Here is a 15,054-nt window from a genome sequence, read left to right on the forward strand (position 1 = left end):
ACAGAATTTCAAAGGAACGATTAGTGCAACTTTGGGAGGATCTAATCCAACATTCAAGGTCGACGGGATACTAGCGAGAAAAAACAAATTTTTAAAGAATAAAATTATTTCTTAATTATAAAAATAAATGAGTACTGGCTTGAACAGCGAGGAAATGTGCAAGTTAACAGACATGCGTTTCACCCCTTTATACAAACTGCTAACTTATAAATGCAATAAAATCATTAAAATTTGAATAGTTATTAGATGTCTACAAAAATTCTTCGATTTATTAAATAGTTATATTTTATCCCTCACAATGAGTAATTTTAATAAAATACAAAAAGTTTGAAGTAATTGAGATCAAACCAAAATGATACCACCAATAACTCATATAATACTAATATGGGATTTATTTTATTTTGAATTAATTTGAAATAAATTATATTTACAATAATATTCGATATTTTTCAGCACGAGGAACTTTGTTAATTACTAATCGTCCATCATAACTCAGTGATGCAAATAACCATGGATCAGCACTAGACCATTCCACAGCATATACACTATCTTCATGCTCCTCATAAATAGATACTACTCCATCAGATACAGGTTTAGTGTTAGATTTATAACTGTCATCATGGCCTTCAACATCATCATCTTCTATTAAATGTCCAAAAGGTGCTGATGATACTGAGGCTGCTCTTGACAAAATAACTCTCGAATCACTACTAGATGTCAAAACAAGTTGATCATGAAAGCTGTTGTATTTGACGCACCATACCCAATGAGAATGATCTGAAAACACTAAAAGAGGTTTAGTGTTATTTCGCACATCCCAGAATTTAGTTTGGCAGTCATCACCACAAGTAGCAATGTAATACTGCTTGTTTGGGTTAAAGTCCAAATATCGAACAAGTTGACCATGAGCATTTTCAAATGACCATGCAGTCTGCATGGTTCGTAAATCCCAACTTCTCACAGATGTATCAATTGCAATAGCAACTACATTGCAATTCTGGTGTGGATTCCAGTTTGCCGCAGTAAACTTTTGTCTACCTTTCTGTTCAGGGAGCACTTGAGACTGTTGGATAGCTTTTGTAACATCAGAAAGATCCCATAAATGAAAAGAAGAATCCATTAATGTTATTATCCTTTTTCCAGATACAGGTTCCCACACAATACTTTTAATTTCACCACCTGAATCTCTTATATCTAAATCTGCAACAAGCTCAAGGGATGGATATGAAGATGATGTATCATCATTACTATAGCATGTTTTAGATACAGGAGGAAGTTTCCAAATTGCACCATGCATTTCACACTTTCCATTTTGTGTTATTTGATTATAGCATGTTGACAATAAACTAGTCTCAGAAGGAGAAGTGCTTAAATGCCAAATTTCTCCAACATTATGAAGGTAGACAGTCTTAACAATACTGTTATTTTCTTCATCGTACTCAAGTTGATGAATCTGATTTTCAAATTTCAAAGACTGTGTTCCTACAAGAAATCGAACAACATCTGTTTCAGATGTCTGAGCACTTAATGCTCGAGCTTGGAATTCCAAACCATATATGATAGGTGCATCATCCTCCATAGCAGATCAGGACCTAAAAATACAAAAACATTACATATTTCTTATACAAAAAATACAAAACAAAATCCACACACATAAATCAGTGTATAATTCTGAATACAGGGTGTTCAGAACCAAAGAACCTATTTCAAAGCTGCCTACAGGCGAAACCAGTCAGAAAATTCTGAAATTTTGTGGTGACTTAATGAAAGGATGCAAGCTGATGAATGAAAGGATGTCTTTCAGCTGGAAAAAAATTAGTTCAAATAGAGCCACCAAATGGCACTGTATTAATATATTACACATTTAGCCACACTTTTACAATAGATTTAAAATTTTATTACAACGAAACTTGTTCCACATAATGGCCGTCATTTTCAGCTACCGTCTGAAATCACAAGGTTGCATGTTCCACAGTTGACCAAACTGTGTGCTGAGAAATGTTGAGGATTTGGTGAGAAATGTTGCCTTTAAAATCAGGTAAAGTTCTTGGATAATAATAGCTTAACCAACATTCAAAATGCCCCTAAAGCCAAAAATCGCATGGTTAGAGGTCTGGGGATCAGGTAGGCCAAATTTAGCAGTTGTGAGTATTCACCATACCGTCCAAATAAAAATGCATTTCATCTGTCCAAAGGATATTCCAAGGCTATTCTGAATCAAACTCAAAGCGAGCAAGAAATTGAAGTGAAAACTGGAATCGAAAGTCAAAACCATGTGGAAGGAACAGCTGCACATTAAAAGTTTGTGAGGATAATACCGGAGGATATTCCACAAGATCTTATGTACAGTTAACTGTGGCTTATCCAATGCCTCAGCTACACACCAAACACTGGTGTTAAGACTGAAAGTTTGAAGCAGTGTCTTCTACCACCTAAAGTGTAACCTCCTGTAGTGTATCTGCAAAAATGGATATTCTTCCTCTTCCAGGATAGACAGAAAATGACCCTGTTACTTCAAATTTCCTTATCACATTTTCCAAAGGTTTTTAACATTCAATGGGCCTTTTGGAATCATCTCTGAAAAAATTCTTGGACAGATTATAAATTTTCTTTTTTAAAAAAATATTTGTGTATCTGTATATACATATAATTACAAAACAATTTTTAATTAACATAATATAATCATGCCTAGTATACTCATGCATTAAGCTGCTGAAAAATTATCAGTAAAGCCATAAAGTAAGAAATTTAGAACTAATTTTACACAAAGACCAAAAATTGAAATTCATAAGTAATAAATTTCAAAAAATCCTACAAATATAAATAAGAATTTAATAAATATTAAAACTAAAATACTTCAAAAAAGTAAAACCCCAGTTCAAAAAATAAATGAAATTAAAAGTATATAAAATAAGACAAATTCAATCAACTTTATTAATTAGGAAGAAGAACACTGAAATCAATTAAAATTGCTCTTCTATAAAAATTCTTTCTTTTCTGTATCCAGAATTAGCTGATGAACCATTCCAATATATTTTAATTATAATAGTTCATCCAAAAATTCTGGCCTCTCCATAAAGCAAGAAAAAAACTAAGTAAATTCATATCAAAATTTTACCTTGATACAAAGAGAGTGCTAAGGAATTTAATGAACTACACTTACAAAATAGTGTTTTATATTTTAGTTTGGTGATTCTTAATAACTTACTTTGGATTTATAAAGGCTAATTTAACGAGGTTTACTCTTTCAAGCGAATTTAAAAACATATACGAACATATTAGTAGACTTAAACATAACATATAAGATAGAGATATAAGAAAACCTATTGCTAACAGCAGCTAGTGTGAAATTTAAAAATTGGTTTATAGTACATTTTTTTTTTATAAAATACTGATAAGCTGAAGAACATATTTTAAATATGAAGTTCTTGACCTTCATCAAAAATGCAATAAATCGGGCATAAAATCTTGATTTCTATCATGCTTTCTCTTGACTTCCTATGGGAAATGAACATTTACATGTATATTATAAAACTCAGTACGTTATAAAATACAATAATAAAAAAAGTTTTTATTTAAAATGGATGTGATAATTAATGCATAAAAAGGTGAAAAATCATTTATTATATAGGTTAATAGGAGTAATACATTTTTTAATGCTTTTTTTTTTTTTTTTTTTTTTTCTTCTCAGTTGCATGCTACCAATGATGAAATTTTTAGTCATTATTATAACACAGGAAACAAATTATAAGAAAATCATGAAATAAAGAAAAATAACTCAGAGAATGAAGAAATAGCTTTGGATATTCAGTTCCAAAAACTGGTTGTAATAACAATGTTACATAATAAGCATTTTACTTGAAACTAAAATGAGAAAATGAATATTATCAATTTGCCATGAAAAGCGATAAGATGCCAAACTCTAAGTGTCATTTCCCCCCATCTATTTCAGACTGTGAGACATATATATATATAAATGTAGTCAATCACTCAATATTTTTTCATCATTCTCGTCAGCAAAAAATTAGTGTGAAAATTTCAAAATTTTATATCTGATACATTATTAGATGTTGAAATTTTAAAGCCATAAATGTCAAATAGTCTAAAAAATTGAGCAATTTTTAAAAATTTAGAAAATAAATTAAATTTTCATGCAAGTTTCACAGGAAAGAATTTTCTTCCAATCTGTTTGATGTTGCACAATTCTGATATGTTTAGTTTGTTTGCTAAATGAAGATATGTGTGAAAATTCATTTAAACATCAAATAAAAAAATCTAAATTGAATTTTGAAAAAAACTACTTCACCACATTGCATTTCATTGACCAACAATGTATGTATTAAAGTCGATAGTTTATCAGGAAGAAAGTTAAAAATTAATGACAAATCCTAACCACAATGAAACTACACGAGTGAACTAAATAAAGTCTTGTAAAAAAGTATAAAATTGCTATACTGACCATGAATTATATAAGTATTAGCAGACTTACTGTATAGCAGTAATTTTTTATATTTGTCACATGCTTTCATTATCTATATTACCATATTAAATTATATATCATTACCATATTTATAAGTCACTTCCTTATAAATATGGCATCATTTACCACAATTATAATACACACTGAACGTTATATCTGGTCTACAGTACCAGGTCCATGATCTGGACTGGTTGGCATTTTGGCAATTCTGGATATTAGATCATCAGTTTAAATCTTGTAAAATGACGGGTAGAAATTATAAAATTAAAAATATGAAATAGTGATTTATGAAATAATGAAGCATTTACTTATTACTTTAAAGGAGTAAAAATTTACATCCCCAAAAAGCTCAATATATATTTGTTTGCTTTAAAATATTTATTTCAGTAAGTTGTTTAATTAATTAATAATAATTTTGTGCTAATACTTTCTCTTTAATTCTATAGGTAGATATAATTTCTTGTGCAGTTACTAAATTCAATTTTTCAAGTCTTGCAATTGCTGCATTGAGAATTTCCATTAATTAACCAATCGAAATGATTTCGTTCTCAACAACCTCCCTGTCACTTCCTTCACCCCATACAGCAATATTTTCTGGATTTAAAACCACACTAGAGATTTCATCATCTGTTAGTTGATTTAATGATTGGAGAATTGTCAACACAATAAAAAACTTCTGTTATAGCATCTTCATCTATATTTCTTCAAAAATTTTGTTAACTGGAAATTTTCTGTTTTGTTTGTGATCTGAACACCTTGAAATTCGCAATAATCATCATAAAGCTTATCTAGTGTCCACTATACACTAGTGACAATGTATCATGAGACTGGCGACTAAAGACAAGTTGTTTTGCTAAATTTTATCTTGGTTCTATCGCATACTGACAAAGTTTAAACTTATATTATATTAGTTATTGATTTTACTTACACCTATTTCTTGCATATCTTATGAGACCCGAATAAAGAAATTTCCACATATACTTAACTATACACATAGTACTTAATTCTACTTACACAAATACTTATTTAGGGCTAGGGCTAGGTATCTTGCAGCTAGTGAAGTCTCTGCAGATCCGAAATTCTCCTGCCACCTCCATTAATTAAAAAAAAGGTTGATCTTTACATTATGGTAACTTGGCGTTTTTTTGGCAAAAACTTGGCAACCAACTCACCTACAGCAACACTCTATTTTTTTTTCCCGCCGCCATTTTGTCTTCACGAAGTAAAGACATGTTTCTTTTCTTTTTATCTACTGAACACTTCTTCCAACAATCTACTAGCCGAATTACACTTATGCTAGAAATTTTATCTAACAAAACTGCTTAATCATGACAAATATTCACTGCAAAATTGGGAAAAAGTGCACAATACCATACTCCTTACGCGTTTTTCAAAATAACACATACACATAAACCATGTACACGCCGACTTATTTTTACTTAAAAAAACATCCCAGAATTGCACAAAAATAGCATTGCTCACACTCTTCACTATATCCATGTACACTGCTTTTTCCTCATAAATTAGAAAAATTTCATGAAAATACATGACAATTTTCTCAATCTTTAAATCCGGTAAAAAGAACATATATGAAATTACCTGATCGCGAAAAAGTATTTACCCTTTTTACCCTTTCCAAATATGAACATTTCCACATATAAAATAAATAAAATATCCAAAAACCTCTAAATCATCTATTACATTATACACGTCACCAACGAATTCATACCGCAAGCATTACAAATACTTAGTATCAAAAATTTAAATTATTTCCATGCACGTTTACTTCAACTTAAACGTGTACCAAATTCCTACAAACATAAAATTCACAAAATAACTATCATTTAATTAAAATATCACTAAACCACGTACACGTTGACTTATTTTTACTTAAAAAAACATCCCAGAATTGCACAAAAATGGCATTGCGCACACTCTTCACTATATCCATGTACACTACTTTTTTCTCATAAATTAGAAAAATTTCACGAAAATACATGACAATTTTCTCAATCTTTAAACCCGGTAAAAAGAACATACATGAAATTACCTGATCGCGAAAAAGTATTTACCCTTTCCAAATGTGAACATTTTCACATATATAAATAAAATATCCAAAAACTTTTACCTCTAAATCATCTACTACATTATACACGTCACCAACGAATTCATACCGCAAGCATTACAAATACTTAGTATCAAATATTTAAATTATTTCCATGCACGTTTACTTCAACTTAAACGTATACTAAATTCCTACAAACATAAAATTCACAAAATAACTATCATTTAATTAAAATATCACTAAACCATGTACACGTCGACTTATTTTTACTTAAAAAAACATCCCAGAATTGCACAAAAATGGCATTGCGCACACTCTTCACTATATCCATGTACACTGCTTTTTTCTCATAAATTAGAAAAATTTCACGAAAATACATGACAATTTTCTCAATCTTTAAACCCGGTAAAAAGAACATATATGAAATTACCTGATCGCGAAAAAGTATTTACCCTTTCCAAATATGAACATTTCCACATATAAAATAAATAAAATATCCAAAAACTTTTACCTCTAAATCATCTATTACATTATACACAACACCAACGAATTCATACCGCAACCATTACAAATACTTAGTGTCAGATATTTAAATTATTTCCATGCACGTTTACTTCAACTAAAACGTATACCAAATTCCTACAAACATAAAATTCACAAAATAACTATCATTTAATTAAAATATAATTAAATTCAAAAACACTACTTAAAATATAAATGAGCACATACATTAAATTAATACATACATAAATACCCATTTCGAATTCACTTTAGTTACGGCCATGGGATCCAAAAATTCACGAACACTGTTTCACACAACACAGAATAAAGCCAAATACAAAATTTCCAGATTTTTTCCCGATTTCCCCCCTTTTCCGATTAAAGAACCGTAATTCGTCCATTAATATCACATGACATATCCCATGATCTCTCATTTCCCTCACACAAAATAATGCGTAATCGGAACTGAGTACTGCTCACATTATTACCAAAGTCCCAGGTAAGTAACCTTTATCGCCTCCAAAATGTCGCCAAACTACCAGTTACCATATTGTAAAGATCAACCAAAAAAAAAAAATATCCAGCCCTAAATTTTGCCTGCCACTGCTTTCTCTAAATTCTAAAGATTTTGCCGTCTTTTATTTTGTAAATCATTCCTTTCCTAAAATTTCATGTCTTGTGCAGCCACAACCAGCTATGACATCAGTCCCAGGCTTATATGTAAATGAAAATAAACTTTTTATCTAAAAAGAACTATATTTATGATATATTTTGGTTGAAGAAGCAAATTTATTTAGCTGCTGAAATCATTCTGCATTTGCTGATGGCCATGGCAGCACTCTCTTTTTATAATAATAAACTACGATCATGAATCTCTGAAATTTTTTTTCTTTCCTTTAGGCAAATTCTCAGTATTGGACATATTTGCTATTTTTAACATTTATTTTGAATGAAAGTAATTAATCCATTTTAAAATTTTAAGTTACATATTAAAAATTTATTTGTCTGGAACTTTTCAAGTGTTACATTAAACTTTGATTCACTTCATATCTGATTTGTTTACATTCGGCATTTTCTAGCATTAAAAATTGAAAGGCCTAAGGACAAAAAAATTTTCGGTTGATCTTTACATTATGGTAACTTGGCGATTTTTTGGGGAAAATTTGGCAACCAACTCTCCTACAGCAACCCTCTATTTTTTTTTCCCGCCGCCATTTTGTCTTCACGAAGTAAAGACATGTTTCTTTTCTTTTTATCTACTGAACACTTCTTCCAACAATCTACTAGCCGAATTACACTTATGCTAGAAATTTTATCTAACAAAACTGCTTAATCATGACAAATATTCACTGCAAAATTGGGAAAAAGTGCACAATACCATACTCCTTACGCGTTTTTCAAAATAACACATACACATAAACCATGTACACGCCGACTTATTTTTACTTAAAAAAACATCCCAGAATTGCACAAAAATGGCATTGCACACACTCTTCACTATATCCATGTATGCTGCTTTTTTCTCATAAATTAGAAAAATTTCACGAAAATACATGACAATTTTCTCAATCTTTAAACCCGGTAAAAAGAACATATATGAAATTACCTGATCGCGAAAAAGTATTTACCCTTTCCAAATGTGAACATTTTCACATATATAAATAAAATATCCAAAAACTTTTACCTCTAAATCATCTATTACATTATACACGTCACCAACGAATTCATACCGCAAGCATTACAAATACTTAGTATCAAATATTTAAATTATTTCCATGCACGTTTACTTCAACTTAAACGTATACCAAATTCCTACAAACATAAAATTCACAAAATAACTATCATTTCATTAAAATATAATTAAATTCAAAAACACTACTTAAAATATAAATGAGCACATACATTAAATTAATAAAAATTACCTTACAATCCTAATTACTTTAAACTAAATCATTGCTAATAACAATTTTCCCAATAATACCAAATTCCTTTCCACCTTACATTTAGAACAATGCATAAAAATAATATCCTCAAATAATTAAAAATACTAACTTACCTAATCTTCTTCAGAATCTTGATTACGTGTCCGATAAACTTTTCTTCTTTCTGTTTCAGGATCTTTAAAATCATACTTATATTTCACAGCAAGGTACCAGGTAAAATAAATAACTTAATAAAACATCTTTATTTCTATCTCGCACAACCTTAAACAAACATTTATTACTACCCTTTTCAATACCACTAAATACCCATTTTGAATTCACTTTAGTTAGGGCCATGGGATCCAAAAATTAACAAACACTGTTTCACACAACACAGAATAAAGACAAATACAAAATTTCCAGATTTTTTCCCGATTTCCCCCCCTTTTCCGATTAAAGAACCGTAATTCGTCCATTAATATCACATGACATATCCCATGATCTCTCATTTCCCTCACACAAAATAATGCGTAATCGGAACTGAGTACTGCTCACATTATTACCAAAGTCCCAGGTAGTAACCTTTATCGCCTCCAAAATGTCGCCAAACTACCAGTTACCATATTGTAAAGATCAACCAAATTTTCTTTTAGTAAATCTAAAACTTGAATCCCGGCACTATTTGTAACATTATCAATCCAACTGCATGTGAGTGTAGCTTATTGTCATAATTCATGCAGGAATTCACTTTTAAAGGAATCCTTATTGTTTGACAGTTCTGCAAACTACATATATATTTTTTGCATCTTTAGTCTACTGAGTTCCTTTCTCTGAGGTTATTTTCTATGTATTCATTTGTAATAAGAAAATATATAACAGTTTAATATTAAACAGTTCACTAAATCTTGATAAAATAATTTTTAAGTTATGAGTGTGTTTATGTTAATTATTTATGCACAAAAAGATCCAAATTTAACGTTAAAATTGGAAAGGAAAAAATGTAAATAAAACTCATATGACCTATATACAAGCCTTGAACCCAAGGCATAAAAATTGTTGAAATTCTATGGCAGTCGTAAATTTATTTTGAAGAGAGTCATGTCATTTTTATAAACGGTTAAAGATTTATTTTTTGTTGCTATTGTTTTCAAATTTTCAGTAAAATTCTGTCAAATATATGGTATTTTAAAGTATCGTTAAAAAATTTAAATCTGCTGTACCTAAACCATCAGTTGAAGTCTCAGGTTCAACAACTGCTATCAAAATTACCTCAGTACAAACTGAATGTTCTGATGGCAAATTGTATGTTAATACCATTTTTTTTTTTTTTATCAAAAGCATTTTAAGAATAAAACCCAAACCATTAATTTCCATAAACAATAATATATTACAATTGATAAATGTTTACTATTCCTTCATGACTAAACCCATCTGCTACAACCCTGATATTACATTAATTATCATTTAATCTAAAAAAAGTACAGATATTTGAGAGCTAATAATGTACTGGTGAAAATATGAACTTTATAAAACACCAAGACACTAAGATGATCAGTTATTCCTCTTATGTACTGCTAATAAATTACTTCTCTAGTTGTTGACAATACTCACTGGAAATAATATAATTAAACAACTGCAATTACGCATAAAATCTTGTAATATGCAAGAATGTGCATATCAAAGTAAAAGTAATCAGTATGTAATTGATTACAACAAAATGTTCACGTTTATTTAATTTCATTATGGAAAAAACATAAGAGCAATCTGCTTTAGGGAAGAGATGGGCTAATCTTTGGAATATGGTAACAGGTAGTTTGGCGACATTTTGGTAAGGCGATAAAGTTTACTAGCTAGGACTTAAGCAGTGTACATGGATAAAGTCAAGAGTGTGCACAATGCCATTTTTGTGCAATTCTGGGATGTTTTTTAAAGTGAAAATAAGTCGACGTGTACATGGATGATACTGTGTATGTGCAATTCTTAAAAACGGGGCAAGCAGTTTGTGATTCTGCACTTTGCCCCAATTTCGCACCTCATCTTCGTCATGATTAAGAACTTTTGTTCCATAAAAGTTCTAGCATAAGCGTAATTCGGCAAGCAGATTGTAGGAAAAAAATTTTGAGTGAAAAAAAATGCCTTTACTTCGTGGAAACAAAATGGCGTCCAAACAAAAACTAGCAGGTTGCTGTAGCAGGGTTGGTCGCCAAAAAATTGCCAAGTTACCATAACCTAAAGATTAAGGGATGATTTCACAAAGTTCGTTTTGAAGACAACTGGCTTCCGTTCATGTTAACATAGAAAAATCATGAAAATGCCAGCCAAGTCATGAAATTTCATGAAATTAAAGCCAAAATCATGAAAATTCAACTAAGATCTAAATCCAGTTCTAATGTTCAATAGTTCTGTTTACTTGACCACCGGTGAGCCAAAAATACACAATAAAACGCAATAAATCTCTCTTGGAAAATAATTGTCTTTTAAAGATATTTTCTACAGGAAATTAATGCTTGTGAAAATTTCCTTGCAGGTTAATTATTTCATCCAGAAACTGAAGCCTAGAGAAAATTATGAGTATTTAGTCATTAGCAGCAGATCCTTGAGAATTCACAAATTTCATTTCTAATTATTCTCTTTATTATTCTAATTATTATACTGCTGCTTTATTAGTAATGGAGAGATTTATTGTAATAAATTTTGTTCAAAAATTAATTTGATTTTAGAAATTAATATCAGAACTGATTGATATTCACAAAAACCACTTCATAAGTGAAGATTAAAAAATAACTATTATTAACTATAAAATTAAAAATAGCTTAAAGAAGTTTTATGTTACTTTTCGATTTAAGAAAATATTTGGAAATGGCAGGCTTGCTAAATAAAAGAAATAAATGTGATGGCATTAAAATGTGCTGTTTCCTAATACTAATCTAACCCAAGAAGCAAATATAATGCAACCAGAAGAAAATAATCGATAAAATTTGAATACATTAGCTTGCAATATTTAATTAGCATAAGGAAAAAGGTCAAATAAAATTTAACACTACTGGTTATCACTGCAATTTAAAGAAAATCAGAAATTAGTAAGGTAGTTGGAGAATATGTCAGATTTTTCCATTCTCCATATGCTACAAACATTCATTTAAGAGAAAGGATGGTATAAAAGATATTACCATTAAAAATTAACCCAAAAAAGAATTTTCATACTGGCAGATTCTGAATAAAATTCTACAGATTTCAAAAGTGATCCGACTTATGTCCTTCTCCGAAAAGGAAAAAAAAAAAAAAAAATATTCCTAAAGAAATATAATTTTCTGCCTACCTGTAAATTTTATCCTGCCAAGTTTATCTTTCAGTTTGACTAACGTTAAAACCAAACCAATAGTTTGAACTTTATTTAACTAAAATACTACTAATCATTTTACACAAAAATGAAGGAAGATAAATATAATAAATAAAGGAAGATAAATATAAATCAATAAAGCCACATACTTCGATTTAAAATTACTCAAATATGATCTTAAAAAAGTATGATTATTGCTTTCATAGTAAAATCAAGTACACATAATCACAAGATTGACAAATGTTCATCTTAGGTAACAACAGTTCTGTAAAAAGAATTAATAATAAAAGATTAATCAATATTTATGATAAAATCAAAGTAATTCTCTTCTTAAACTTCCAAAATTAAATGAAATAAAATTTAAACGACACATAACTAATGCCGACTCATAAACATTACACAAATTTTGGATTTTGCTTGATATGCTAAAGTCGTTTTACCTGTTGTGATTTTTAAGAGAATCCTTGAAAAGAAACTAGAGCAAGAGATAAAGATCAATTTCGAATACAGTTTTTTTTACTTCTCAAACGCTTAAATAATGAATACGACCGCCATTGAAGGGAATACTTATATTAATACACAGTATATTAAAATATTTATCATAAATACATTATACGTACTGTATTATATTTAGGTATATTTTCCCAGAGAAAAGCACAAATATCCATCTGATATTCTCCATCCTTAACATTTTTTACTCATATTAGATTCTTCAATTCACTGAAGATCATGTTCATTGAATTTATACCTTCGACCAGAAACTCACCTTATTTGTCGACTGATGGCGGCCACTTGACTTTTACTTTCGTCTTTTTTACCGGTGTTCTTCACCTGATACAGAGTATGGTAGTACAATTTTTGAGACAGTTCGTTAATAATAATAATAGAATAGAATAATCATTATTTTGTCTTTTGTTGTTATGGATTACCAGACTGGCAAGTCGCTACAGTACTCCCCCTCCAGTGCTAACGATACCTTACAAATACTTTCGGTTGATGCGAACTCGACGACCCGAGCGTGTTCTTGTCGTAGCATCTGATAAGTCGGAAGCACGGAGTATAATGTTTATACTCCGTGGTTGGAAGTCGTGGTTTCTGTCGAAGGCTTGGAGCAGCTTACACTGAAGTCCGTTGGAGATAGATAGGGATCTTGAGACGGAATTTGCGATGGGAAAGACGCATTCGCTCTAGTGGCTTCTGCTGTACAGATAAATGCCGGATTAAGACGGTCGATACTAACGACAACTTCTTTTTCGTTGACAAAATTTTAAATGTTTTTTCGTTGCGAGTTAGCATTTGATAAAAATTGTGGTACGAGAAAAGGCTTTAAATCATCACATCTGAGAAAAACATGAGATAAGTTTCTGTGTTCGTGTTCTTTATGCACGAACACAGTTTGTTTGCAATGAGCGCTGGCAGGAACTGGTCGCAATTTTGATATACAGTTTCTAAGCTGATGTACGAATGCAACAGGATCTACGTTGCAGGTAGATGGATTGACTGAATATACGAAATCCCCAGGCAAACAGAGATTAGTACCATATACCAGTTCGGCAGAAAATTCATTCAGATCCTCTTTTAACAATGACCGAAGACCTAGAAATACAGTAGGTAACACATCAGTCCACTGTAATGCAGTGTGGCATTGAATTGATTGTTTTAAGGAGAGATGAAATCTCTCGACAATTCCATTGGAACTTAGATGGTAGGGGCTGGTTCTCACTTTATAAGTGCCCAAATACTTAGTTAGTGACGTGAAGAGTTGGGATTCGAACTGATGCCCCTGGTCAGTAGAAATCTGCTCTGGAACTCCAAATCGAGAAATCCAAACGGTGTAAAATGCTTTTGCCACCGTATCAGCTGAAATATCTACCAAAGGAACGGCTTCGGACCAGCGAGTAAATCGATCAATGCAAGTAAGAATATAGGAATACACATTAGAAGGCGGTAATGGCCCGACCAAGTCGAGATGCACGTGATTGAAGCGAGATGAAGGCAAATTAAAATTTTTAAGTTGGCTGGAGTTGTGTCTGGTAATTTTAGATCTTTGGCACTCCAAGCACGATCGTGTCCAGTTAGCTATGTCCTTTTGCATATTAGGCCATACAAAACGTTGCTGTATCAGTTTCCTTGAAACCTTGATGCTAGGATGTGGCAGACGATGTAACTGACTAAAAATGGCATGGCGAAACCCGGAGGGAACATAAGATTGAAATTTTGAATCCTGAACATCACAATAAAGTGATTTTCCAGCTGACAGCTGCATAGGCTGCAAGTTGAGACTGGTGGAAGATTTGCTTTTCAAGAGGGTTTGTAGTTCTGAATCCCGGTGTTGTTCATCCGCAAGGGCAGCAAAGTTTATTGGCGAAGGAACGGCTAGTTCTTCAATACGAGACAACGTGTCTGCAACAATATTCTGCGAACCCTCAATATAACGGATATCTGTTAAAATTGCTCTATGAAGTCTAGGTGTCTGATTTGACGAGGAGAAGCTTTATCCGAACGCTGCTGAAAAACATAGGTTAAGGATGTGTAATCTGTGAAGATCATGAAAACGCATCCCTCTAGTATGTGTCGAAAATATTTGACAGCTTCATAAATTCCTAATAAATCGTTTTAGTAGATAAGAGAAGGCGATTAAGACGTCATCAAAATAAGGTACACAAAAGTCGTGGCCTATTAGCACCTGATTCATGAAGAGTTGTAACGTTTGAGCAGCATTGCATAAGCCAAAAGTCATGACCGG

The 15,054-nt window shown here is 31.1% G+C and overlaps 1 protein-coding gene across 2 annotated transcripts; it reads right to left on the minus strand.

Moving 5' to 3' along the window:
- Positions 1-374: 374 nt before the first annotated feature.
- On the minus strand, positions 375-12,726 carry LOC118205662 (EARP-interacting protein homolog). Of its 2 annotated transcripts, XM_035377953.2 has the most exons (3): positions 12,458-12,726; positions 3,434-3,498; positions 375-1,592 (listed from the first exon to the last, which is right to left on the minus strand). In XM_035377953.2, exon 3 carries the CDS (start codon positions 1,577-1,579, stop codon positions 428-430), a length of 1,152 nt encoding a protein of 383 aa, XP_035233844.1. In that variant the 5' UTR covers positions 1,580-1,592; positions 3,434-3,498; positions 12,458-12,726; the 3' UTR covers positions 375-427. The 2 variants fall into 2 exon arrangements, with proteins under 2 accessions (XP_035233844.1, XP_035233843.1); XM_035377952.2 differs by lacking the exon at positions 3,434-3,498 and having other exon boundaries at positions 12,458-12,725.
- Between the last annotated feature and the right edge of the window lie 2,328 nt (positions 12,727-15,054).

The sequence above is a fragment of the Stegodyphus dumicola genome, chromosome 1, assembly GCF_044657685.1.
Source record: "Stegodyphus dumicola isolate Sdum_Otavi_A_Nest chromosome 1, ASM4465768v1".
In the NCBI taxonomy this organism is placed as follows: Eukaryota; Metazoa; Arthropoda; class Arachnida; order Araneae; family Eresidae; genus Stegodyphus; species Stegodyphus dumicola.

What these genes read in the sequence shown, in the direction of transcription:
- LOC118205662 (XM_035377953.2), bottom strand. Translation starts at nt 1,579, where the DNA reads ATGGAGGATGATGCACCTATCATATATGGTTTGGAATTCCAAGCTCGA.